The sequence below is a fragment of the Dermacentor andersoni genome, chromosome 2 (assembly GCF_023375885.2).
Source record: "Dermacentor andersoni chromosome 2, qqDerAnde1_hic_scaffold, whole genome shotgun sequence".
In the NCBI taxonomy this organism is placed as follows: Eukaryota; Metazoa; Arthropoda; class Arachnida; order Ixodida; family Ixodidae; genus Dermacentor; species Dermacentor andersoni.
In genome coordinates, this window is record NC_092815.1 from 58,804,698 (window position 1) to 58,830,591 (window position 25,894).

The 25,894-nt window shown below is 45.9% G+C and overlaps 1 protein-coding gene across 4 annotated transcripts in view; it reads left to right on the forward strand.

Annotated features, from left to right (window-relative positions):
* The window catches only part of para (sodium voltage-gated channel paralytic), a 231,669-nt gene that overhangs the window by 151,289 nt on the left and 54,486 nt on the right, over positions 1-25,894 (forward strand). For all 4 annotated transcript variants that reach the window (XM_072286410.1, XM_072286412.1, XM_055077118.2 and 1 more), the window contains exons 2-13: positions 1,436-1,894; positions 3,443-3,648; positions 5,290-5,418; positions 5,503-5,594; positions 6,222-6,419; positions 6,990-7,050; positions 8,197-8,341; positions 9,274-9,450; positions 12,134-12,400; positions 20,493-20,906; positions 22,891-22,990; positions 24,252-24,317. In XM_072286410.1, the coding sequence (XP_072142511.1) occupies positions 1,541-1,894; positions 3,443-3,648; positions 5,290-5,418; positions 5,503-5,594; positions 6,222-6,419; positions 6,990-7,050; positions 8,197-8,341; positions 9,274-9,450; positions 12,134-12,400; positions 20,493-20,906; positions 22,891-22,990; positions 24,252-24,317 (2,209 nt within the window). In that variant the 5' untranslated portion in view covers positions 1,436-1,540. The remainder of the gene's footprint in view (positions 1-1,435; positions 1,895-3,442; positions 3,649-5,289; positions 5,419-5,502; positions 5,595-6,221; positions 6,420-6,989; positions 7,051-8,196; positions 8,342-9,273; positions 9,451-12,133; positions 12,401-20,492; positions 20,907-22,890; positions 22,991-24,251; positions 24,318-25,894) is intronic.

A 25,894-nucleotide genomic window follows, 5' to 3' on the forward strand; every position in this document is an offset into this window, starting at 1 on the left:
GCTCCCTTCAATGATAACGAGAAGTGCTGAATCCCACATGCAACGCAAGCGAAACGAACAGTGTAGACAGAAGTGAGCATTGTTTATTCGAGAGCTCTGATGAAGGCTCAAGTCCACTGGCCATGAAATGAGCTTTAGCTGAATGAAAAATTTTACAGACTGCCCTGCCTTATATGTTTGCAATGAACGGTACAAACACCTGTGTTTTCCTGTCCTTCTAACTTAGCCTTCAGGAATGCGTTGCATCGTCATCTTTGCCTTTATCTTGTGTATCATTTCTCGGTTCTGTATGCGTTTTGTCTGGCTATCATCCCTCCTTTCACATCACTTCAATCACTTTCATTTCAAGAAGCGAGCCCTGTAAGAATCGGAACTGACGTCTTTATTTTCAGAGCGTAGCTAGGTGGGGGGCCCATTCCTGCGGCGTACGTCGGCGTCGGTGTTGTACCTCGTAACCGAGCGAACGAGCACAACGAAAGATGAAAGCGAACTCGCGGTGCGCAGCGGGAAATAAAACAGGGTGAAAACGAAAAAAGCGCGAGGAAGAAAGCGATGGAGGAGGGTACAGCGGCACCATGAGGCGAAAGCGGAGGAGGAGGGTATGGCGAAAGCGTGAAAAGAAAAGCGTGATGCAGCGCAAGACGGGCTTTGCGGCGACGATGGCTAAGAGATGGCGTCAAAGTAGCGAGCGTCGTCTGTATCGAAACAAAGCGCTGCATGAGCGGAGGTCTGTCTGCGGCAGCTGCTGTGAATCGCGTCCACGCGCTGTCTCTTGTGATCTCCCGATTAGCAACGCAGTCGCGCCACACTTCGCTCCGTTTGCGACGTGCCGCGCGAGAGAGAGTGTCCGCGCCAGCCAATATATTGGAAAATGAAAACACATATAGACCTGCGCTCAACTTTAGTATTAGGAAGTATCGTAATCGTCGGTGATTTTTTTAGCAATCTGTCAGTCTCATCAACATGCCTATTTTGAACCTTGTTGTTTTTGTCACCAAACAGTAGCACAACCAGCTCTTAATGCTACATGTGTTTTAAATCTGGTCTAAATTATAGGTCATGTCATGACCCTGCTCGCAACCTGTGTTCAGTTTTTCTCATATGATATATTGCAAGTTCTGTGGGTGTTTTGACATCGACACCATGACGCGTTACTCTGGTTATGCCACTTTAACAAACTACAACCTTTATTGCCGGTATACTAATGTTCGGCAAACAATGACAAGTGGATCGATGTGTACTGTACCGACACAGAGCCCATGATTCCTGGGAAGCGTTCTTACAAGTCAATTGTTCAGTGCATGTTCTCGTGCTGTCTCCATGTTTTATTTTTCTTCTTTTTTCCACACGTGTTGCACTGAACTCGAGTTCCGGCACACGGTGTAGGCTGTGTCGCGGCAAGTGGCTTAAGCGTCTCCCGTTTCCTTCCGCGCAGGCGTAGCGGCCGCGGCGGCAGCGGCAAGAGCAGCAGCAGCAGCGGCGGGCAGCGCGGCGGCGACCGAGGAGGGGGCGGCGGGGCTTCCCCGGGCGGCCCGCAGCGATGATGCGCGGCGAACCCGCGTCGGCCGCCGCGCCGTCGCACGAGGGAGCCCCCCGCGAGCCGGAGGAGCCCGAGGAACCGGTGCAGTTGTTTCGGCCTTTCACGCGCGAGTCCCTAGCCGCCCAGGAGGCGCGCATCGCCGAGGACGCTGCACGGAAGGCGCTGATCGCCCAGCGCATAGAAGAAGGCATCCCGGCCGGCGACGACTACGTGCACCACTCGCGAGAGCACAGGGACGCCGATCCGGACTTGGAAGCCGGCGGACCGCTGCCGAAGCGCATCATCAACGACTTCCCGCCCGAGCTCATCGCCACGCCCATCGAAGACATCGACAAGTTCTACGAGAACAAGAGGGTACACACGCACGAACTTGTTTTACGTACCACTTGATCCCTTTTCTACTTCCTTGTGCCTCATTTATTCCTTCACCCTTACTCGTACCCTATCCGTTCCCTTATCCCTCCTCTCGTTTGTTGGGGCTGAATTCACAAAGATCTTTTTTTTCGTAAGGGATCTTCGCCGTTGGCTGGCTGCCATCGCTAATAGATAGTGGGTCCAGCATAGTGCTTGGCTAGAATTTTCTTTTGCGAACAAATGTGGCATAAGAGCTTTTTGTTAATACCAACGCAGTTGCTTTTCTTTCCTCAAACTCGCGCGGTTGATTGACCGAATGCTCAATTAGGCGCTGCACGGGCTACGCTGACGACGGGAATTCCGTGCTACGATTACGGGAGTTGGAGGTAGGTTAGAGGCGGTGACGAAACTCCTGACAGTGGCTGGCTGCCTGTGTCGGAAGCCGAAGACCGCGCGTACTCTGCCTTTCCCGCTAGCACAGCTGTGCGAGTGACCGCGGTTCATCTCGAAACATGAGATCGCCTAACACGCGAATCATCACAGCTTTTCCGAAGGCAGTTATGCCCAGCGAATTAAATTGTGCAAAAATCAACAACTGCGAGAACACACGGGCCAAACCTCATGCATACTGCGGCGCAACACAATCGAGAAGTAATCTGCAGAAATTATAACTGAGCGCGCACCAACGCCCTACATTTTTTTTTCGTATTTTTCGGCTAACTGCGAGCCGAAGGGTGCGCTACGATACCTTATGCAAAAGTAACGGACACCACTGTTGATCTAGAGCCACGTTCTTGCCTCAATCGGTCAAGCAGTCATGGTTTCTGTTTGAGATTTTCGTTATTGCACGGGCCTATACGTAAGTAAGAAACGGCGCCAAATAGGCCGCCAGGTGGTGCTTAGTCGCAGCTTTAAAAATTCATGCAAGGCGGGGTCTCTTACTTTTGCACGCGGGTGGGCATTCCGACATCGGTGTGGGCCCCGAAATGCCGCTAAAAAAGGGCCAGCGATGTGCCTTATCTACGAGGTACTCACTCTGAGTGAACTTTACGAGGTTTCCTCTTACGCTGCAGGGGAAAGCGAGCACAAACATTTACTGGGTTGGGATAATGTAGCAATTTTGTTCCAACACGATCCCTTTTCGCGTTTCGTCAGTGGTTCGAGCCGTGTGCTTCGCCCTCATTATCACCGGGACCGGCCGGCCGTGAAGGGCTGATGATAAGAAAGGAGCAGAATCCAGCAAAAGGAGTACGTAGGTTATATCGAACCTTTGTGGCTACGTGCAGTTACTTCCACAAGCAACGTCTTTTCTTTCTGTGTCATCTCATCTGCTTTCACAACAATGCGAGGCTGTTGTAAGCAGTTACATTTCAAAGCTTAACGATCATTTGCGAAAAACGGTGGTAGAACCATAGTTAATCTCTGAATAGCTGCATAAATCTAGAGCATGAACATTAAAAGGACCTTCGAGAGTGTCTCAAACCCAATGCCAGAATTGCATTTTTCCCACATCTGCTGACTTTGCCCGACTGCACTGCTTCTTCGCAGACGTTCGTGGTCGTGAGCAAGAGCAAGGACATCTTTCGGTTCAGCTCGACGAATGCGCTGTTTCTGCTAAGCCCCTTCAACCCGGTCAGGAGACTGGCCATCTGCATCCTAGTGCACCCACTTTTCAGCTTCTTTGTCATCGTAACCATTCTCGTCAATTGCGTCCTCATGACCATGCCCAGCAACGACAAAATTGAACAAACGGAGTGAGTAGCCTTGACTTAAGCGATGCTTGTTTTGACTCAGAGGCGATATTCAGTGAGCTTACAAGACCGCTCGCAATGAAGAATGTAACTGAGGACACGAGTCGAACTAAAACCAGAAAGGACGGCGCTTCGTTTCCCAGAGGCCTTTTAGAAAAACGGCACAACATAATTATTTCGGGTACCATGAAGCACGTACCAAAATTCGCGTCCCTGTTTCCGTGACTGATTTTAGGGGAAAAAAAGATTTCTAAGGGCAGACTACGATTAATCGATCACGTGACAGGAAACAATATGACCGCGCAGAGTCGAACCGGCCAAAAGCAGAAACTTTTCGCCATCTGCGCATAAAATTAAGATATGCTTGTCTCAGAGCCAGTATTCGGAAAAACTTATCTTACAGTGGCAGAAAGATCGCCACCGTCGTGGCGGTCTTTCCGTTGCCATGCTGATAGCTATCATGAGTAGAGAACGCCTGAACGCCCATCAGGGAAGGCACTTGCGTAAGCCAAGCTTTGTAGATACAGGCCGGCTTCTTCTAACCGCAAGTTTGTGTTCCTACCATGATTTTATAGGTCACATCGCGAATCGGTTCTTATAAATGATGTTAAAGAATTAATGTTGTTGCCTTCTCATAAATACTTGTTTCGTTAAGTGCTACTTTAAGTATTTAATATAGAAAAAGTTGTGACTTACGCATTGAAGGATGCGTATACTGTAGCGTTGTTCTTCGTTTGGAACGCACTCAAAATACTCCAAACATATTGTTTCTTTAAGTACCCCAGTGTAAAGTTAAGATCCGTCACTTCATATCTCCCTTTACAAAGTTGGCACAACGGTGAACTTAGCACGGACTTTCGTAGAGAGCAATGTTTTGGCATCTGTTTAACTGTGTGCTGCTTAAAAAATTCTGCGGCAACGCCTAAATGAAAAATGGGCAAGTGAGCTGGGCGTTGATACGTTCATTTAATGTAGCACTGCAACGACGTGCGTACCATGGCCGAGTTGCTTTCCAATGACTGTCTGCTTTGACAGGGGTTAGGCAGAACATATTTCGGGACAGTTTGAAAATGCAATATTCAAGCAGCAAAGCATGCACGCTGTAATTCAGGGCAGATGCACCCAGTGAAAAACAGTGACAAATTCACAACTACTTTCTTCATCTTCATTGTGGCTGAAGATTGAAATCAATTCAGCGACTGCGTAGTTAAGGGTGATGAATAACGAAACGAAATAGCGAGCAAGTTTGTTCCTTAATAATGGAAGCAATTTCCGTGTTCTGCATATGCTAGCAATGTAATGAAAATGCTGGCGCGAAGTTTATTAGCTGTAAATATGTGACAATTGTCACCTCCGATATGTGAACCGTACTCACGCATATCTTTTGTGTGTGTGTGTGTGTGTGTGTGTGTGTGTGTGTGTGTGTGTGCGTGTGCGTGTGCGTGTGTGTGTGTGTGTGTGTGTGTGTGTGTGTGTGTGTGTGTGTGTGTGTGTGTGTGTGTGTGTGTGTGTGTGTGTGCATGTACCCTTGTTATGTGAAAAATTTCAGCCGACACAATTTAAATGTGCGAGCATCTCATGGCAATCGTGAACTTAAAAACAACCAAATAAATAAGGTGCTCATGTCTTTTCTCTCTCTCTTAGGACGATATTCACCACAATATACACGTTTGAATCATTTATCAAAATGATGGCTCGAGGATTTATTCTAGAACAGTTTACATATCTTCGAGATCCATGGAATTGGTTGGATTTTGTTGTTATTTCTCTAGCGTGAGTATCTCCCCCATCTCGGCTTGATTGTTTTAAGAGAGTTACTTTTACTAGCCGCACTGACATGTTTACTTCGTCTTGCAGGTATGTTACAATGTTTGTTAATTTGGGAAACCTGAGCGCCTTGCGAACCTTTCGTGTTCTCAGAGCCTTGAAAACCGTAGCCATAGTTCCTGGTAAGTCTATCACGTGGATTTCTGTAATATATGTTTGTTGCGCGCTAAACAATGTAGAAGCGCCGTGTCCAAGCAACGAAAGGGCTAAGACTAAATGCACCCAAAGTAAAGCAGAGAACGGCTATTGTACAATGCAATAATATAAGAAACGAGCTATCTGCCATCCTCAATAATATTTGCCTTAAATCAGAAAAAGACAGTTTATAACTGTAGAAATTCACATGCCCGCTTTGCGGGTGCGTTACTTTACCACTCTTAAGTTTTCTCAACTAACACTTTCTTGAGGCTTAGCAAGACTGCGTGCTCAATGCGCAAACTGGAGATCAGATATCAATCCAAGTCGAAGCATAATGTGAGGCCTATGTTCCACGTGATCCTTTTCCGAATATTCCTGAACTGCTCTCGGCTGTTTGGAGCTCGTTCTCTCTGCTGTACTGAATTTCAGTGATAAGTTTCATGTTCTTTCAAAATGGCTGCCTCTTATTTGCGTTCCCTTAGCACTCTGTTGTTGTTACGCAGACCTACGTTTAGCAGCGAGCGCATACGAATGGTGTATCTAAAGCCACGTCGTGGGTGTCTCTCTGGTTCTAACGAGATCCGATTTGGCCTTCCTTCCACGCTTTGCAGGTCTAAAGACTATCGTCGGAGCCGTGATAGAGTCTGTGAAAAACCTCAGGGATGTGATCATTTTGACAATGTTCTCACTGTCGGTTTTTGCCTTACTTGGATTGCAAATATACATGGGGGTACTGACGCAAAAATGCGTACTCATACCCCCAGCCAATCTCTCAGATGCTGAATATGCAAGTTTCATCGATAATGAAAGTAAGTATCGCACGCCGGCTGCTCGGCTTCTTCTCTCTGCCCCGTTCGGTTCGGCGGCCAGTGCACGTGTTCGTCCTCAACGAGCTACAGAGATTGCTGTGAAAATTGCACGCCCTCCTATCGCTTCCTCGCCCGTGGCCACGTATACACCTGCTGTGTATGTAAACAAGGGATACATAGCGCGAAAAACGACACAAGGACGACACATGGAACAAGTGTGTTCCTGCTTCGTCCTTGTGTCGTTTTTTGCGCTATGTATCCCAGTTTACGATTGAACTTCCAACATGCGCAAACTTCTTCCCTGCTGTGTATGCCTGTGAAAGCAATCTCGTGCGTCACAAACGCCGTGTACTTGTTTACCGTTGGATCAAACGTCCTTATTTATTGCACACCTCTGTTTTTACGCTCTCTCATTTCTCTTCTCCTTCCTCTTTTTCTTCTTCTTTTTATGCTCGTTCTTCACTCTGCTTCGCCTCAAGGCGTGGTCACGTGCCGAAAGCAAGAAAGTAATCGTGAGGCACTTTTACCAGCGCTTCTCTGACGCGTCTTTTCTCTCTATCCGTTTTTCAGCAAATTGGGCTACTGATGATGATGGCATGCATCCATTGTGTGGCAATTCGAGTGGTGCAAAGTAAGCACTCCCACTCTCGTATTCTGTACCCTGTGTTGATAAAGCTTGTTAGTCCCTATGCTATTACACCACAACCAGTTTCACCTGCAGCGTAGAGATCATTATTGCACTTAATGGTTCATCGGACGCGACTAACATTGTCACTAATTCAATTTTCTCTCCTTCGGCAAGGCGTGTCAGTAAACGCTACTGACGGACCGATCGATTCTTGATGTTTTGGGAACGCTCATAATGGTGTTGTTCAGTTTGTAGCAATATTGATGTAACCCGCAAATGTGATTCCTCTTAGAGCGCTTCGCTATACGTGCAATGTCAGAATGCCGCTAGCGATGCTAATAAAAAACTGATCGAAAAAAAAAATTAATGCACCGATGCGTACGTCTCTACGCGCGCACATGTAAAGTAAATAAGTTGCCGGCACCATCTATGAAGTCACTATCTGCTGCACACGGTGTAAAATTTCTGCAGCGCAATGCACTGAAGGGCGGAATTTTTACACCATGGACTTAAATCAACTCGACCAAACGCTATTCATATCTCCTGCACGCACTTAATAGCAGAAAACGCGCGTGTCAATATATGCGCCATCCCTCCAAGTTACCCGCATTGTACCCGCTTCAGACGTAGCTAACTTGGAACGCATGCTCTGGTGGTGCCCCGCGTTACGCGACGGCGACGGCATCACGTCATCCAAATGGGAGGCTGCCCTAAGCAGCCCCGATCTTGAAGCACAGTTATGGGCTGTCCATCGGGCCAGCAGCGCAGCAGGATGGCGGCCCGCTACGTGCTGACGCGCGTTCCGAAGGACCAGAATAAAGTTTTACCATACCATACCATACCATACCATACCATACCATTCCTGCTTCGGCAGCGTTTAGTCCACGGAAGACTTCAGCGACAGAAATGGCGATCGAATACAGACGTATACCTTTGCGTTTTCTTTTACTTGTCTTTTCTTTTCGTAGCCGTCATGTAACAAAATCAAAGTAGTTGTTAAACTGCCCAGGTCCGTTTTATCGTGGGAGTCAACCGTGCTAGCTACGCATGCGTTTTGTAACGTTTGCTTATCGAGCGTCAGTTGCTTGTGTATCATTGGTGAAAATGTGCGCCCTCAGTAGCTATAGTTTTCCCTCGTTCTCCTCGCAGGCAATGTCAAGAGGGCTACATGTGTATCCAGGGTATAGGAGAAAATCCAGACTATGGCTACACCAATTTCGATACTTTTGGTTGGGCATTTCTTTCGGCATTCAGGTTAATGACACAAGATGCTTGGGAATTATTGTATCAAATGGTGAGTGACATCTTCTCTGCCATACTTTGATTTATTCGGAGCTCATTAGAGCGCAGGTGCGTGTTCCCTACTAATTCAAAAGAACGGAGTTTTGACTTTTTTTTTTTTTTATCGAGCGCTCAGTAGTGCCCCCTATATTAGTGTAGAACATCATATAACGGGTCTATGCAGCTTCGATTCAAGAAAATATATTGGTGTTGAGATCATACAGGAACTACCAAATATAATGCATACTAACATATGTTAGGGTGTATTATTATTTCTTAAAATTCATGTTATTATTATTCATGTTATGTTATTATTCTATGTCGGTCGGCTTTAGCGGACTTCTGTATGCAATATTTCTGTAAGGTTATGAAAGAGTAAACAATGACATCGACAACATATTCAAGCGCTTCAGCACGAGTCAGTGAGTTTGCGAACGTTGATAACAGTTATCGGCAAAAAGTAACAGAGAATGCCAGCTGTAGAATCACGAGGAATGTCATTCCAGAAATCAAACGACCCGAGTTTGTAGTAAAATACTAGCGCTAAATAAACAGGCGCACGTAGAGAATGGACGAAGCGAAGCGCTCAGTCTCAACTGGAGGTTGTTAATCACGCGCACGAAGATATACACACACCAGCCGCTTTATTACTACTGAAAACACAAACAACAACACAGAACGCTAAGCTGTATAAGTTGTTTCTAGAGGCACTGTTTCCAGTGACGACGCACGCATTTACTATTTGCCTTCGTGATATAAAAAGCCATTGCCTCTCGCCTCTGGCCTATCCTTATTCCTGAACAAAACCGTTGTGCGATCCGACTGTGACACTTACCTACTGTAGTGGTTCACTTTTTTTTTTCCACCTCTTCCTTTTTAAACATGCTGTTATTTCTTCCTCTGCTCTTTCTCTCCTCCTCCCAACCCCCCTTTCATTTCCAACAGGTGCTAAGAGCGGCGGGTCCCTGGCACATGTGTTTTTTCGTGGTGATAATATTCTTGGGCTCCTTCTATCTAGTGAATCTGATCTTGGCTATCGTAGCCATGTCGTATGACGAATTACAAAAGAAGGCCGAAGAGGAGGCGGAGGAGGACCGCCTTCTCGAAGAAGCCATGCGGGCCGTGAGTACGACTCAATTTTTCCACGTCTTTGTTGCAGACCAACGTTGCAACAGGCTTTCAACAACACCTTTTTCACGACCGAAGCTTCCACCATTTACAAAGTAGAGCACTGTGGCATCCATCGTTCTTTGTCAAATGCGCGTTGTCAAGGTCCAAATGCCATTTCAGCGGTTATACAAGCAAGCCATAATCACTGACAAAAATGTTCGCTTGCAGATGTACAACGCGCTGTAGCAGTGGGGTTTAACGTTGTACTTAAACTATTAAAGTAAACTGCTGTGGACAGTGTGTTCGGAAACGATATTGCACGTTTTGTATCAACTTCGATGGGACAAAGGAACCTAATTTTGTTAAAATGGCAACAAACAGCGGAAGCACGTAGACGTGTTAAAAAACCGTGTTGTTGTTGTTGTTGTTGTTGTTGTTGTTGTTGTTGTTGTTGTTGTTGTTGTTGTTGTTGTTGTTGTTGTTGTTGTTGTTGTTGTTGTTTCAGTACAACTGCGTTACTGCCGCAGTCCTTTAACAGTTAGCGCAGAGCATCTTCTTGCAAGGCCTGACCGAGAACCCTAAATTTTTCATGAAGTAGCAAAATAGCGCACATATGATCGACTTAAAACAGGCGTTAAACGAGAACGCGCACAAAGAAAGACTGAATACTTTCTAAGGTTTAAATGGCGGGCTATCGTGATCTTGTGTTTACGCATATACTCTGAAGGCCATGGTGAACGTCTTCGCTCGAGTTAGCAACTCAATGAATGGTACCTCGTTATACCACGGTGCTTACTACGTAGCACGTGTTTCTTCACACTGACTCTTAGAGAATGCAACTACAAGAAGAGGTCACAGCGGGACAGCATATGCAGCTTCACGCCTTTTCTTTCGCTCATATTAGGTAAGATATAGAAAATAACACGTAGAGGTGCAAAGACTGCACCACAAAAGCTGCTTCCACGATGAGCTGAAAGCAGCGCTACTGCGTACACTGGCATTCTCGTATGTCCTTGTGTGTTACCTATATTGAGCCAAATGCCTACGCGACTGAGTCAACAACAAGATGTGAAATACGATATTCCTAGGTCTAGCGTTTTCCGAAGTGTAGCTTTCTCGTACTTGTTTAATACAAAAAAGATCAGTGAGCGGTCCTATTCCGGAAAGACTTGGAGCACTGACTTTTCCATGGCTCCTTCATGAATGTGAAACTGTAATTGCGCATTTTAATGATGCGAAATCATTATATGCCCTATCACGCAAAAATCCGTCCGCGTGATCAAAAAGTGCTACCAAATACGACCGACGCCGAAAAGAGTAAAAACACGTCGCAATATACTCGAATTGACGTGAAATTCTTCAGGAACGTTCCTGTAAACAAAGTACACTAATGCCATTGAATAGAAAATTTCCTAATTTTCGGTCTGGGTGGGAATCGAACCCAGACTTCTGTGGTGCGAGACGAGCACGCATCCCTGACGCCATGGCGGCTCCACGGTTTTGTTGACTGAACATGTATCTAGCGCGTGCGTCATTGCACACATGACAGCTCAGCCAATGGGCAAGAGGTGGCGCCACGTCATGAACGTATAAAATGAGCGTATAAAATAAAAACCAACATTAATGTCCGATTGAACGGCGCTGAGCGGTCCTCTGAGTTATGAACTCCTCGCGGGCAAGCGAGCGCATTCAGACAATTCGCGCGTTTTGGTTTGGCCTTACCGAGGCGCCGTTAGAATCCAGGCGAGAGTTCGCGGGGGCAAGGAATGCGCGGAAAACATTTCTCCAAAGAAACTACAGTGCTTTCGCATTCCCACACGTAAGCACTCTTAAGTATGCCCCCGAATTTGGATCGTAGTTCAATTTCACTAAAGGAATTTCGATAACGCGGAGCGTTGCATGAAGATGCCGCACTCTTTTATTCGTGAAACTAATCGTGTATTTACTATAGTTGCGAATTTCTTGTCCTCGCGGTTCGTAAAGAATGGAAGCGGCGCACTGTTCACCTCGTAGCTTCCTTCTTGCGAAATCAACAGACCTGTCTTATTGTGCTATTGCTATGTCCTCGTAAAACTGAAACTTATAAATCAAGTATGATCATCTAAGTGGCTTATTCGTCAATATGAAGCTCTAACAATGCAATGCCTGGCCTATGTGGTAAGGACAAGGAAACTAACAGCCCGACGCAACCATTGTGCTGAACTATGCTTATCAAAGTGCAGGCAACGATCTGCGTCTTATGGCTTGTTGTCTTCTTGTTCGACAAGTCTACATCTGCGAGGCCCGTTGGGCCGACTCGAAATTCCGCTTTTAGGGTTCTGTTGTCCCTTCACGCTGCCTCATGTATGTATGCACTTTTCTTCAACCCACCGTGGCGGCTCAGTGGCTATGGCATTGCGGTGCCGAGAAGGATGTCACGGATTCGATCCCCTCTGCGGTGGCCGCATTCCCATTGCAATGGCATGCCCAAACGCTCGTGCACCTTGCTTTGGCTGCACGTTAAAAAACTCCCAGCTGGTCAAATAAATCCGGAGCACCCCCCCCCCCCCCCCCTCCGTCCTTACGGCGTTCCTCAGGACTCACTGTGCAGTTTCGAGGAATTAAACGCCACGGTTTAATTGAGCACACGCTCTTCTTCTTCGAGAAAGCCAAAAAATGGTTTCCGCATGCTCACTGTCTGTTTGCCCCATCGCAGGAAGAGGAGGCCCGCGCCGAATTGGCGGCCGGTGGTGGTCGGCCGCACGACACCGGCGACAACGGCCACGGCGGCGGTCAGGTGGTCAAGAGCCCCTCGGAGTTCTCGTGCCGCTCGTACGAGCTCTTCGTGGGTCAGGACCGGGGCGCTGAGGATCCCAGGGACCTCCGGGAGCGGGCGAGCCTAAGGAGCGCAGACGCGGCTGCCGAGCAGCTAGACGACCTCTGCTACCCGGAGTCGCGGCCACGCTCCGCCGCCAACTCTAAGGTGCGGAAGGTAATCCTACGCCCACCCACCCTCTCTGCGCCACAATAACACACGTACGCAGATAACGCCGCGTGTTAGGGCGCACTTTCGCTCAGCTCGAGGAAGAAAATTCGACAGTGAGACACGGAAAATTACTTTCGGATCAGGGCTAAGTCAGTGCTTGCATAGCTAATCCGATAAACTGTTATTTCGGAAAGCTCCCCAGGTAACTGAGTGCGTTTGATGAAAGCTTCTGTTTCGCTATATTGTGAGGACCTCCCGCAACGGCAGGTGCTCCGAGACGGTGAGGAATGACGGCAGAAGTTCTGCTTACCTTCCGTAGCGTGGGACTGCTGGGGATAGAATTACAACTCCATTGCGTGACCATATGTCAATACAGTGACGGTTAAGCCTCCGGCATTTACTTAAACGTCAGGACAAGCGACGTATTAGATTGCACATATTATACTGAGACACCGATAGTTGCGCTTTAATATAAGAAGGCCCGAAGGCTCTACTCTCGAATGCGAGCTCTGCAGAACATAAGTCACAGCTACATTTGCGCAACTCATTTGATCAAAAAAACTTAAATAAATGCCCTTAGGTTCGAGCTTTCTTTCGCTATGAACCTTTGAAACTATAGGCAAAAGAACTGCGAAGTAATATGAGGAGCACTATCTCAACCAATTGTTCAGGTACACGCATGGCTAGAGCAACGTTTAGGCGTTACCTTTGCCAACCTGTCCAAGTTTTATGCAGAAAGGGCACTCACTATCGTCGCATGTAAAGCCTAAGGGGCTCCTTCCTTCACGAATAGAGCTTCCTCTGTGTTTTATTTCTCGAAGCAAACAGCCACGGAACTTATCGAAGGTCGCTGCCTTTCTTGATGATGTAATCAGCGCAAGATGGGACACAGAACACAAGAAAGTCAACAAGGACACACATTGCTCTCACACCTTGCTGCCTTTCGCATGTGCGTCATCACAACCCAGCCTACACACACAATATCGTGGCACAGAGCACGTGGGAATCCTCAGGCGATTGCTCCCGAAAACCCGAAAAAAGAAATATACTAAATAGGCGGGTCCCGCTTAAATAAACTGCCGATTTGTTCTCCACCGCTACCTATTTCTGATTATTCGTCGTTAAGTTTAATTATACGTATCTGCGAATTATAGCCGCCTGAGCTTGAATCACAATGCACAAACCACAAGACGTGAAAGGAAATGTCGTAAGCAAACTGTTGTGAGGTTTATACGTCCTTCCTCTGAGTGCCCTAAGCTGTAGAAGAATGACGGTTCTTGTACAAGCTGTAGTTCATATTCAGTGAATTAGTTATACATCGCTTTAAGCTGCCTTCTCTCGCTTTCTTTTTTTTTTTTACAATTAGCCTGCTGAGACAGCTTGGGAGCAAAAATTGACTGCATTTTTGAAGCTAGTCTGAGAATACGTCAAAACCTCGATTCCCCTTCGTTTCGCCACAGAGAATGCAGTTTCAGTAAGGTAGCATGCTTTAAGCTTAAGGTTTGCGGCTTCTCAATGCTAATGCAGTCACCAGAAATTTAGCGCGATTCTTACGCTGTATTTAGTTTCGCTGTGCTCCCTGTCCCGTCCCATGTTCTTGCAGAAATAAGGAAGTCTAGCGTCGTCTAGTCAAGTATTTCATTTTAGAATTGACGCGTGTTTCGCTCACTGCGATGCCAGATATTTGAAACATGACTTCAGCAGCTTACGAATAAAATTCGCCATAAACAATTTTTTTTTTGTCGTCACAGTTTGAAGTTTACAGGTCAGAATATTGTAGAACCTCGTTATAGCGAAATATTGTCGATGTAATAGCACTGTCGTATAGAACCTTTGAATAAAGTCGACAATAATAAGCGGCACAGTCCTGCGATCTGGCTCTAGTAAAAAGCCTGAGATCACGAGCAAACACGGAACCCCTCAAAAATGCGCTATTCAGAACCTGAACCATCCTTCTAACACTGGCATACTTATTTTTCACACCGAGCTACATTGAACATACTGAGCAGGATATGCCGAGATGAGTTCGCAGGTCTATAAAGTATTTTGAGAAGTTCTTCGAGTCGCCAGATGTTGCGATTCCAGCTTCAACCCATAGCTGGCGCTACGTAAGATCCCAGCCTTCCTTTTTTCGCTTTGTACGTTCGATAATGAGCGCGGTGAAAGAAATAAAGTTTTCTATGGCCGACATCTCGTATGGTAAATACTGAGATTAAGGTTTTGTTAAAAACCGTCTTAACAACAAACTATGGTAATTTATCTCGCTTTGTCCAAAAATTCGTTATTTCAGATTATTCGTTATAACGAGGTTCGGTCGCGCAAGCGAACAAAACCTGTGTACAAAGCAAAAGGCTTGCCTTCCCGGTGAGAAGGCTGGCCGCATGCATGTGACGCGCATCACTGCGCCCAGCTGACCAACACGTGGGTTCAAAAACTCTTTGTTTGTTTGCAGATATTAGGGCGGCGTTATAGCAGTCCCTTTGTGAGTATCGGGAAAGGGGGTCCCTCCTATTCGGGCAACCCTCTTCACTTGTCGGCCTGAGTTTGTGTGTTGTCCCTCTTCTGTTTGCGCTTTCGTTGCCGGTGTTGACTAGTCCCGTGTTTTTCGACTGATTTCACTTTTCCACTTATCTTAACTCTTCGATTTGGTTTTTGCTTTCTTTTTCTTACTGGTGTGGCTGAAGAGCTTGTTCGGTTTCGCCTTTCTTCTTCTTGTACTTTTTATTTTCGTGTGGTTCTTAGCATTGTCCTGTTGTAGAATATTGTGCAAGCTTAGTTCTTAGCTAGAACTAGACTAGACATGCCTATTTCTTTGTCACGTCGACTTGCTCCTTCATAAAACCAGCCGTGGACAATTCCCTCCTGCCGCTTGACGAAAGGGCGCAAAGGTGTTGAACAAAAAAGGAATCATTTGTCTTTATGTTACTGCAGGAAAATTGCTGACGTCTGTCTGTATTACAAAACAATTCCACCGTATGGCACCTTGCATTTTCATTTTTGTTGCCAGACCTTATCCCTAATAGCGTGATATTGTTTTCTACTACCGTCAGCTGTGCCTACCTTTTAGCTCTCTAGAGCTGTTGTGTAAGTCGTTGAATCTTTACTCCTAAACAACTTGAAACCGCTTGCATCCGATAATGTCAATTTGGTATTGAACACCTCCTGCGTTTTGGAATATGGTTTCCGCGTCGACATGCAGCATTTAGCGCGAGGGAGCACCCATGTGTTCTGCCATTTGCGAAATTGCACACGGCTGGTTATAATGAACATTGTTTTCGTACGCTGCCCGCAAACCCTTCTATAAACTCTAAAATTAAAAACGCAGGAACAGCAGCCGCTCGTTGAATTAGGATTGGAAGTAGAAGGGAAAGAAACATGCTTGCAGTTGTGCGGTAACCTGCTTATAAAAGTATACAGCGGCGTCCTGCTCTCATGCCCGTATATTGGGTGCGACCACTTGACCGCCCCTCGCGAAAGTGGATTGCGTATACTGCCCCCGTAGCTGTTGTAGCGGTGTCGTGATACTATAGAACTTGTTCTGCATCACATCCCTCCCTCCCCACCTCCTTCACCGGACGTCCTGGTGCGGAACAATGCAGCCATCGAGCATATCTGCAACGAGCACGGCTCCTTCGAGTATTTTTGTACTCGTAAAGGTGGCACATTCCCTTTTTCGTACACAGTGTCGCTCCCTGTAGGTCCCCTTGCGACACCAGTAGCAACTGAGAGGCTGGAGTGTCCCCCTCGTTAGCCGATAGCCTCCAGTGGCAGAGACGACGAGTTTCTTTTCAGACTCGTGGGTGCCTTCCCATTTAGTGCATGCGGCTGCTCTGCTTGGGTGTCTCCGCTTTACATGATGCCACTTGCGTCCACCCTGGCTGGACTACTGTGTGCATGAGTGTGGAGCTGCTACCAGACGACCTTTTCGACGCACGCCGATGCACGGAGCATGCAAGATCTTCAATGCTTTATGTCACATCCATAAGACTCATGAGCCGTCAGGAAATTAGAACTCAATGTTGTTGTTGATCCTCTGTTTACCATAGCAGGCTCTCCTTCAGTAAGAAAACCTTAGCATACAAAGATATATCCATTGGTTCTATTAAAGAACTTAGCACTAAATATATTTCTTCAGACGGCTAACGGGTCCACACGTACAACGCAATTACACCGTCCGTTTAAGATAATCGAAGTAAACGACCTTTGTTTCGTTAGTACACGTTATTCTGTGTTCGTTTAAAACAAAACAAGTGTGTGTATCTGTTGTGTACTTGTGCTGAAAAGCAGACGATTACACGAAATTCTACACTTGTGTTTATATATGTCATGTTCACGTTTGCAACAACACAGTGCTGCTACACATACAAGAACCCTTGCTCATGCGTGCTTCCAATTGCTTTTTAAGATTTCGTTGCAAAAAAAAAACACCCTGCTGTACAAGCGTGAGCACGCATAACGCGAATCCGGAACATTTCTCACGGTGCTTGCTCAACACTCCTAAAAAAAGTTACAATGTCATCATTCATCTACATGCCATCATAGCGGGCATGCAAGCTTCCCTGATTTGCGCATTTCCATCTTAAGTGTGTCCTTAAGTGTTTGGCTTGTCCTTTGATCCGAAGTGTGCAGAACAATGCAACTCAGACCTAACCAGCCCAGAGCCAATTCTAAATAAGATTGCTTAGCGATTCCTAAGAATATGAAGAAAAATTCTAACCTACGGTTGTCTTTGCAGCATGGCAGCGCTAACGGCAAAGCAAAGCTGTTCTAATCTATCACCACGTGGCAAGTGTAATACATGGCTACGCGTCCTACAGTTTAGTAAAGAACTGCTGTAGAGACCAGGGAGAGAATGTATTACACTGTGTGAGACGAGACATACTTCACTCAAAAGGCAGGTCTCTAAAAATGACGGCAAGTCACGAAAAACGGAGTGCTCGCTCGTGTCCGTCGTTCGTGTCTGGCAGTCCCGGCGCTGTATTCCTCCCGGTATGTGTTACCAACTAGCACTATTATAATTCCTACTGCTAGGTATATCCATAAATGTGCTTTATAAACGTAAATTAGTGTTTATAACTAAATCTTGGTGCTGCTTTATTGGACATTGTCCTCTAGTCACTATGCAGCACAATAATATTGTATTTAAGATTAGTTTAGTCAATTCACATGCTGGCTGCTTGGCAAGAAATTTGAGCACACCTTTTGTCCGAACTTAGGACTCAGAGAAGTTCTTCATTGTAAAACGTAATTTGCTAAACTGCCATAGCTCAGCAGAGTATACCCAAAAAGCGTACAGCGAACATTTTTCAGCTGTCAGCCATCACTTTTGGCTAGTGCTTGGTGTTCGCGTTATAACTGCTCATGGCTGTGCGTTCCGCCTTTAGCGAGACTTTCGGCTTTGTCTTGTTGCGTTTTCGCCTGCCCGTTCACTGCTTTTGGGTGGTGCGCCATTCTGCGTTGAGTTGAATCCCTGTTTATCCCGCTGCTTCACCCAATCTCTCTCTTCTGTCGGCTTCTCTTTCTGCCGCGATCTTTCTTATGTGTTGGGCGACCTGGCCAAGCAAGGCTGTGTTCATCCTGCATGTGTCACGTGATACCCCGAAGCCCGGATGTTTTTGCAGCGCATCACTAAATGGGAAAAGTGACGAAGGCTATTCGCACCGCGGGTGCCACAGAAACGTCCCCTTTCGCATTGGTCCAGGGTAAGTAAAACACGCACGCGCGACGCTCCCTTGCCCCGCAACAACCTAGCCCTCCCGGAATGAAGCCGTGCTGCGACGCCAGCCTGCCCCCCTGTGACGTAGTGATCCTGATGCCCACGTAGAGGTGCAGGTTGCGTCTCTCTCTCTCTCTCTCTTTCTTTCTTTCTTTTTTTCTATCTATCTCTCACTCTGTCTGTCAATCTTCCTATACGCGTAGATTTTTCCGGGGACAGAGACGAACTGTAGACACTCCCCTGAGCAGTCTCTGAACACATCCCCCATGTCCAGGCAGTTTGACATTTCTCTACACTGCTGAGACGTAGCATCCCGTTTTCTTCCCTGCGTAGGCAAGGAGGACTTCTCCTTAGAAATGCGTAGAAAAGACAGTCCACGTGCCGAGGCGCTTTGTGTGGCCTTCGCACTGTCTGCCTAGCGATCGGCGTGCAAAATAAAAAAGAAAAAGAAAATGTGCACGTATGGCCTGTTTAGATTCTAGGTCTACCGGACTGAGCGTCTGCTTTCGCGCTGTGCTCAGAGTTTAGATGCATGCAGCGGCTACGGCGTCCCTCTAGTCCGTAGAACTGGCGGGTTATATTTTTTCAAGTGATGCGTAGTGTCACTTTTTGATTATTTGTATGTAAAGTGTGCGGTATGAAGGAAAGATAGCTTTCGGTTTCAGTTGAGAAGCGAAAGCAGTGTCTGCGATACAGTCAAGGTGCTTCCAAGCAGTGAACTAGTGACTGTTTCTTGAGTAATGACAGGACATATTAGTTTTGTTTCCAGTCCACGTTGCTTTCTTCGCAGTTGCTACAACTGTGCGAGTTTTGGCCAAGTGAATGTGTTCTGCGCTACATTTCAGGAAATAAAAAGTAGAGGCGGTTTGAATGGGATTGGTCAGTTCTCTCTGATCATACAAGACAATTGGTCCCATTTCTAGTGGAAAACAATAGTATCGTAATAAAGACAAATACGAACAAGCAGATAACTTGTAGAAGTTTGTTTATTTGACAAAGACTTCACTGCCTTGCGGCAGCTCCTAGCATCCTTTCTCATTAATTTTCTAGGAATCAGATCCAACAAATTATACTGTCCTACTTGGGAATCTGTCAGACATGGTTCAACTTCAAAGGTGTTCAAAGATATCTTCGTTTCAAAGCAACGAATAAGAATATATATACAACTGTCACGCCTCCAAGCCGCCGTGCAGCTTAAAACGATACTTCGAGATGCTTTGGCAACGTTGACAGTTTATGTATTTTTGTTTGCCATGTTCTGAATAAAGAGTGTTTTCTGTGTGCAGAATTCACTCAACTACTGCCTGCTATTGACATCGTGATACGATTAACCAAAAATGAGCATTCCCTTTTCTTTTTTTAGGAAACTAGAAATGCAGGATCGTAGAATTATAAAATTGGAAGCGCACGAATCTGCAAACATCGATTTGCACCTTGTCACTGTATTACCATACACTTATAGACATACTTACCGCGCAGACACTGTTTTGGAAGCCACAGCAATCATGGTTATTAATTCGTTTAGTCATTTCTCGTAGTATATATTAACACTCTTTAGTGCCGTCTTATCAGCTAAGTGCTAAATGTGTAAACCTTTGCTGTGCAGTACGACGTCATACATCTTCGACTTCATTGACACCACTGTGACACACCTGTCACCCTTGCCGGTGCTCACAGCCTCGCGGTTTGCACGTTCACGGTGCACACGTAGAACTGAACATGTGTTGCCGCCGCTAGCCGGGGAGAAACCTTTTATAGGTCACTCAGGCAAAGAAAAAAACGGGCACATTGCGGTACGTTGTCTTATCGCAACCTCGTTGGTTGGTTGGTCGATTAATGTTACGTGCTAATAATATTTTCTATTCTGTTATAAGGCTGGCTTGCATTGAAAAGCAGAAAAGTATTTAGTTTAGTATATTCGGGCAGCTTAAGACTTCATTAATATTTTCCCAGGTGTTCAGAAAGATACGGCATACGGTCTCAAATGCTACGCGATCGTTTCGACCAGCTTGTTATTAATCCAAATGTCATGCAGAAAGCTGAAGAGCTTGTCACAGTAGTTAATGAACAATGCCGAGGGATTTTTGCCGTGTATGAGGCACACGAACAAGATAATTGCCATTGAGACACCTGGAAAAATCTATGAAAGTCGTAAGCTCACCCATAGGCATAGCATTCGTCTGAAGAGCTATAATCACGTACTTGTCTCATCTTCTCACTCCCTGGCTAGCGGCGGTAGCGTTGCTTGCAGTGCCTCTGACTCCCCGCTTTGTCTGCTTTCTCTCTCTCTCTCTCTCTCTTTCCTCTCACTCTGTTCTGTCTATCTCCCTACCTTTCCTGTTCCTCCATCATGCGGACTTGCCCGTGGAGCAGGCCAGCCTGAGCCTACCCGGCTCGCCCTTTAACCTCCGTAGGGGCAGCCGCGGTAGTCAGCTGAGCGTGAGCTGGCGCAGTAACGGGCGTCGCCTGGGCGATCGCAAGCCCCTCGTTCTGCAGACGTACCGGGACGCTCAGGAACACCTGCCGTATGCCGACGACAGCAACGCCGTCACGCCCATGTCCGAAGACAACGGCGCCATCCTGCTGCCCATGTACGCCAACCTGGCGTCGCGGCACTCCAGCTATACGTCGCACTCGTCGCGCCTGTCGTACACGTCGCACGGCGGGGACGTCTTCTGCCGAGGGGGCGCCGCGGCGGCCGCGGGACCCGGCGCTGGTGGTGTGCTCACCAAGGAGAGCCAGCTGCGCTCGCGATCGCGAAACCTGCAGGGATGCTACTACTACGAGGTCTCTCTCGCCCTCTCTTTTCTTTCACTCTCCCTTTTTCGCTCTTCTTCTTTCTTTCTCTCTTTCTCTTACTGTCTCGGTCTCTCCCCTCTTTTTTTTTATCTCCTTTCATTATGCGCTTGCACTCCGGCCTCTGCCGCATTCATCATGCTTTCCGCACCACCGCTAAGATCGCCTCCACCGGTCCTAGCACACCCGCCGTCTGCTGCTGTAGAAACGACCTCACCTGCGCGACCTCACGTTCCATTTGAAGCAGTACACATAGCGCGACGTTACCCAGAGTAAGACGAACCACCTTTTCCAGGCTGCTCCGCATAACGTGCCTTAGCGGCAACCACATGGAACGTGTTTCCGACGTGCTGTCGACGTACAACTCCTACTGCCCACCAGGCAGTTCCAGCTGTTTAATAATGGATGGATTGCGTTATGCGGGTTTTCCTTGAAATTACGACCGATTGTAAGGCCATTCAGCCTCGATTACAACGCGGACATTGCGCCACGTGAAATAGGCATGTCGACTCGGCGTCCAATATAAGTCGACAATACTTTTCATGTGCTTGTCGTTTTCATGTGTAAGCCAGCACCCTAAGCAGTACAATTTTTTGCGCTCCTAGCCCATAGATGTGATCCCACCGAACGTTCTGATCAAAAAAAAAAAAGAAAAGATACCTTAGTTAGAAAGCTAAATTATGTTACCTGGCCAGCCCTCTTCGTCGATTCGGGCTCGCGTGCTCGTTAGCATGCTTTTTGTAGCCGATGTTTTGTGTATTGCCAATACTGTATTTCTCTTAAAGTCATTTCCGCACTGCATAAAAACTGAATTGCTTATCATCAATACAGACACCGTGCATGGCCGCATGGCATGTCACATCATTTTTTATTATTATTCCACCGCAAACAACAATAAACTACTTTTGCCGTGTTTCTCTATTCTATGAAGAGAAGCTTAATATAATATAATCTAATTAAGGTCAAGAATTTCCGACAATACCATTTACGAATGTTGTCGCTGCACGCACAGTGAAAATCCAGAACTATATCAGCGCCTAATCAAGCATTATCACAACCAATTTTTTTTTTTGTTTATGTTGCCCGTGGAAGTCGTTCTGTTTGAAGCGCTTTCTTTCTTTGGCGTTTATTCGTAAGTTCGCAAGCTGGGCGATTCAAGAATTTGTCGGATCATCGCCAGATGTTCTATGTAATTTCGTAAAATCTATTGACGTTTTGCATCCTAACCAATCTATGTATGAATCCCCTGACCTGTTCTCAAAGCATTCAGCTATTATATTTAGACCAAATATAATATATTTCGCCAGCAGATGAGGTGTACTCACAAAAGTGGTGCAAAAGTAGAGTCATTTGCATGTTTGAACCGTGCCTGGCCTACAGACTCGTCTGTGTCAATCGAACTTTAAAGCCCTCTCCTTTCTCTAACAGCGCGCGCACCAAAACCAACTCGCAGTAAAAAAAAGTCTGAAAGGCAAAATTTGGCGTGATGCTTGCGAACAGTCCTTGCATTACTTCATTTTATCATTCCCATATGCAATACTTATGTTGTTAATGCCTGTACATTTATTTTACCTACATAGTTAAATTAATATTATTACAGTAATTAGCGTCTTTTTTTTTTCAGGATTTGCGTTGTAAAAATTGTACACAAATATGTGATTAGCGCTTTTCAAAGACTGTGTTTTAAAGGTTGCGCTGCTCTTTCTTGTATTTAACACGTAGATTCCTCGCAGTGTGTGTGACGGCACATTCTTGTATTCTTACTCTTGTGTTGGATTTTCGCGCATGTTCTGCTACGCAGTTGTGCGCATGTAGTGCCCATTCTTATACAATATCGTGAATTGCATTTAATACACACTCCTGCCTTAGGCGTGAACTACAGGCCGGCAGCACTTAAATAAATAAAATAAAAATACTGCATGACTGGTACAATTGCGCCAATTCTGCAACTTGTGAATGGAAATTTACATTCCAGGAAATGACTCTGGATGGGGAGGAATGTTTGGCTGTGAAGAAGCAACCGGACAACCCTTTTATTGAGCCGTCGCAGAGGCAAGGCCTCGTAGATATGAAAGGTAAGTGTCATCGGCTTTTCGCCAACTCGGCGTCACCATGTCGGGCCTGACATGATCAGCTCAGGAGAAAAACAAACTTACGTTGAATGCGATGGCAGTACTCAAAAATAATATCTTTTAATAAACAGTTGTGTAACGCTAAACAAGAATTGTTATACGAGTTCATTATTTAGTTACGGAATTATTTAATTTATGATTTTACTAGCCATACGTGTGGTTGAGGGATCGGCGATAACGGTGCTTTTTGTTATAAGGAAACAACCAGTGAGTCTTGACAAGACCTTAAGAAAACACCAGTGATAGTCGAAATCACATCGTGCACACAATAAGCCACCAGAACGTTATAAAAACACAGGCGCTGCGCAAAAAGAAAAAATTGATTTCATCGGTAGGTACAGTTCCACCTATTCGTGCCTAGAGTAACAGACTATAACACGAGCACTGTCACCTCCAAGTAATTCCTTCCTATTTTGTGCATTCCACTTTTCAAATGAAGTATTCCAAGACTGCGTCGAATACTGCATTTAGTGAAATGTTCTCAGTGCTGTACAAGCTTACGTGAAATCCTAAACATCTGTACAGGCAATATGCTTGTGCGTAATTGATTGTTGATACCTACCGATATGTGACTAACTTGTGTTATCAGTGCAGTAGGATGCATGCAGATGCCATCACTTAGAAGACGACGTTGCAAGTAGCTGGGATACAAATGCGGGAAGCTTCGTGAAAACATTGACACTACGCACACGATTAAAACATAGGAAAGTTATATAGCAGACAATATAAGCTAGGAGCCTACTTAGTGATATTTGGAACCCAATAACAGCGCGATGTCGCTTTTCTTTTTACTTAATAAGGTACAAATGCGCCTTTTACATTACTTTTTTTTTTTTACTGATGCATCACGGCACTTGAAAACTTTAGTTTGGGGGATAAGTGCTAATAAGCGCGACTTCCTTGACAGCCACGAACTCCCCTTTTTACTTATTGGACTTTCTTTTTACTTCCGTTCCACACCCTGAGGTATCTGCCAATAAACATGTGACACCTAAATTTAGAGCAAGAATATGTTTCCTCTTATCGTTTTAACTAAGTGTCATCTATATTTGCAAAAATAACTGCGCTTACCGCTATCAAAGCGAATTAGCACTAACTGGCTTACGATGAAGCTTCGCCAACCTCAGCTTTATCGCATTTCAAAAACCTGAGAGATCGCTCATACGCGAGCAAAGTGTAACGCATATGCTTGCTTTCTCTGCAGACGTGATGGTGCTAAACGACATCATCGAGCAGGCCGCGGGGCGCCAGAGCAAAGCCAGTGAGAGAGGTATCTATCAACTCCGATTCTCACTCCAACCCTTTGAAGCCAACCCGCCCGCCTCCTTTGACCTTTCCTTTTTTGTGTGTGACCTTGTGTTTCGCAAGAGAGCACGACCCCTTCGTAGGTTCTCGCCTTGGAGTGCTGGCACTCGTGCTGAAGCCTGCCTTCTTCATTTTGTTTTTCTCCTGTAATGAGTGATAGAACCACGCCTTGGCCAACGTGGTCAGTCCACCGCTCAACTGAGGCATATTGTACCCACGATCTAATTTATGACCAAATTTAAACCTGGTGTAGGATGCATATGACTAACATATGTCCTGGGCCTTTTTATCGACACTTCTGTTAAGTCAAGAAATGTAAATTTATATACAATGCGGCCATGAACGCCTGAACTGTGCAGTTAAATATCAGACGCTTTCTCGGTTTCTGGTTACGTTTCACCAGGTAATGGCTTTTAAAGAAATATTTGCCCTCTCTGCTACCTTTACTCACCATGCGTGTTCGGCTCTGTGTTGCTAGTCCTCCAAAGCGTAAAAGCTGAAAACGTGAAGATGAAAGACATTTTTCTAGCATAGGTTATAATGGAAGCGAGTTTTCACGTTCGAGGACTCGACCGCGTGTCTACCCTAGTTGACATGTCCTTATGCACGGTACAGTATCGTACTTGTGTGTGAAACCTACTCAGTTGTTTTCTTCTGATTTGTAGTGGTGTGTTCCTACAAGAATATACGAGCATGCGGATTTATTTCAAGTGTGCATTTTAGCTTTGTTTGTAGCCTTCGTGAAATGATGTTGATGATTTCACAAGGCATGTGAAACGCCTGCAAGTTGTCTGGTCTTGGTGACATGACATATTACACCGCGTGATTTATTTTTATTTTGCAAGTTTTCACGCTGAGGGGGAACACTGACTCAGTCGAAAAGTCGTTATATGTTCTTGAGAAGACGGGAGAGAATCTGAACTTTCAGAACCACAGTTAACATCAAATTTTTCAAGATTGGAGGCGCTTTATAAGTTGAAACTTTTGAAAACGGTCTACATAGATTTATATTGAAACCCGCTAATTCTGATTTGAGTGCTCAGCGCGTCTCTCGACGAGCTAGTAAATAACGTATGTTGTATGGCGGTGTGCATAAATTTTGAGTGCGGAGAGAAATGTGGAAGTGCCATCTCCGGACTTCTTTTATGTCTCAGACAAGGAGAAGACTTCTGAATTATGATTACTGTTTATCGGCCAAGAGAGTAATAAACAAACTGAGAGACAATAGCGCGCACTTTCTCACCCACGAAGTGCGAATTCTAAAGCTTCATATTAAAACATCCATGCATGGATGAAAACATGCACACAAAGCTACATTAACACAAGCCGTAGTTACCGGAACTTGATCCAAGACAGACGTTAAGCTCTGTAGTGCAAAGACGACGATGGCTGAGTAAGTGCAGCCCCCTCCGGCGGTGTGTGTGCGTGTGTGTCTCGTGTGCCTGCCGCAGTTTGGTGAAGCCCGTCGTTTCTTGCCCCCTCGTGTAGCTGCCTGTGATTCTTTTTTTCGTATCGTGTGTCCCTAGTTGGCGGCGTTAGACG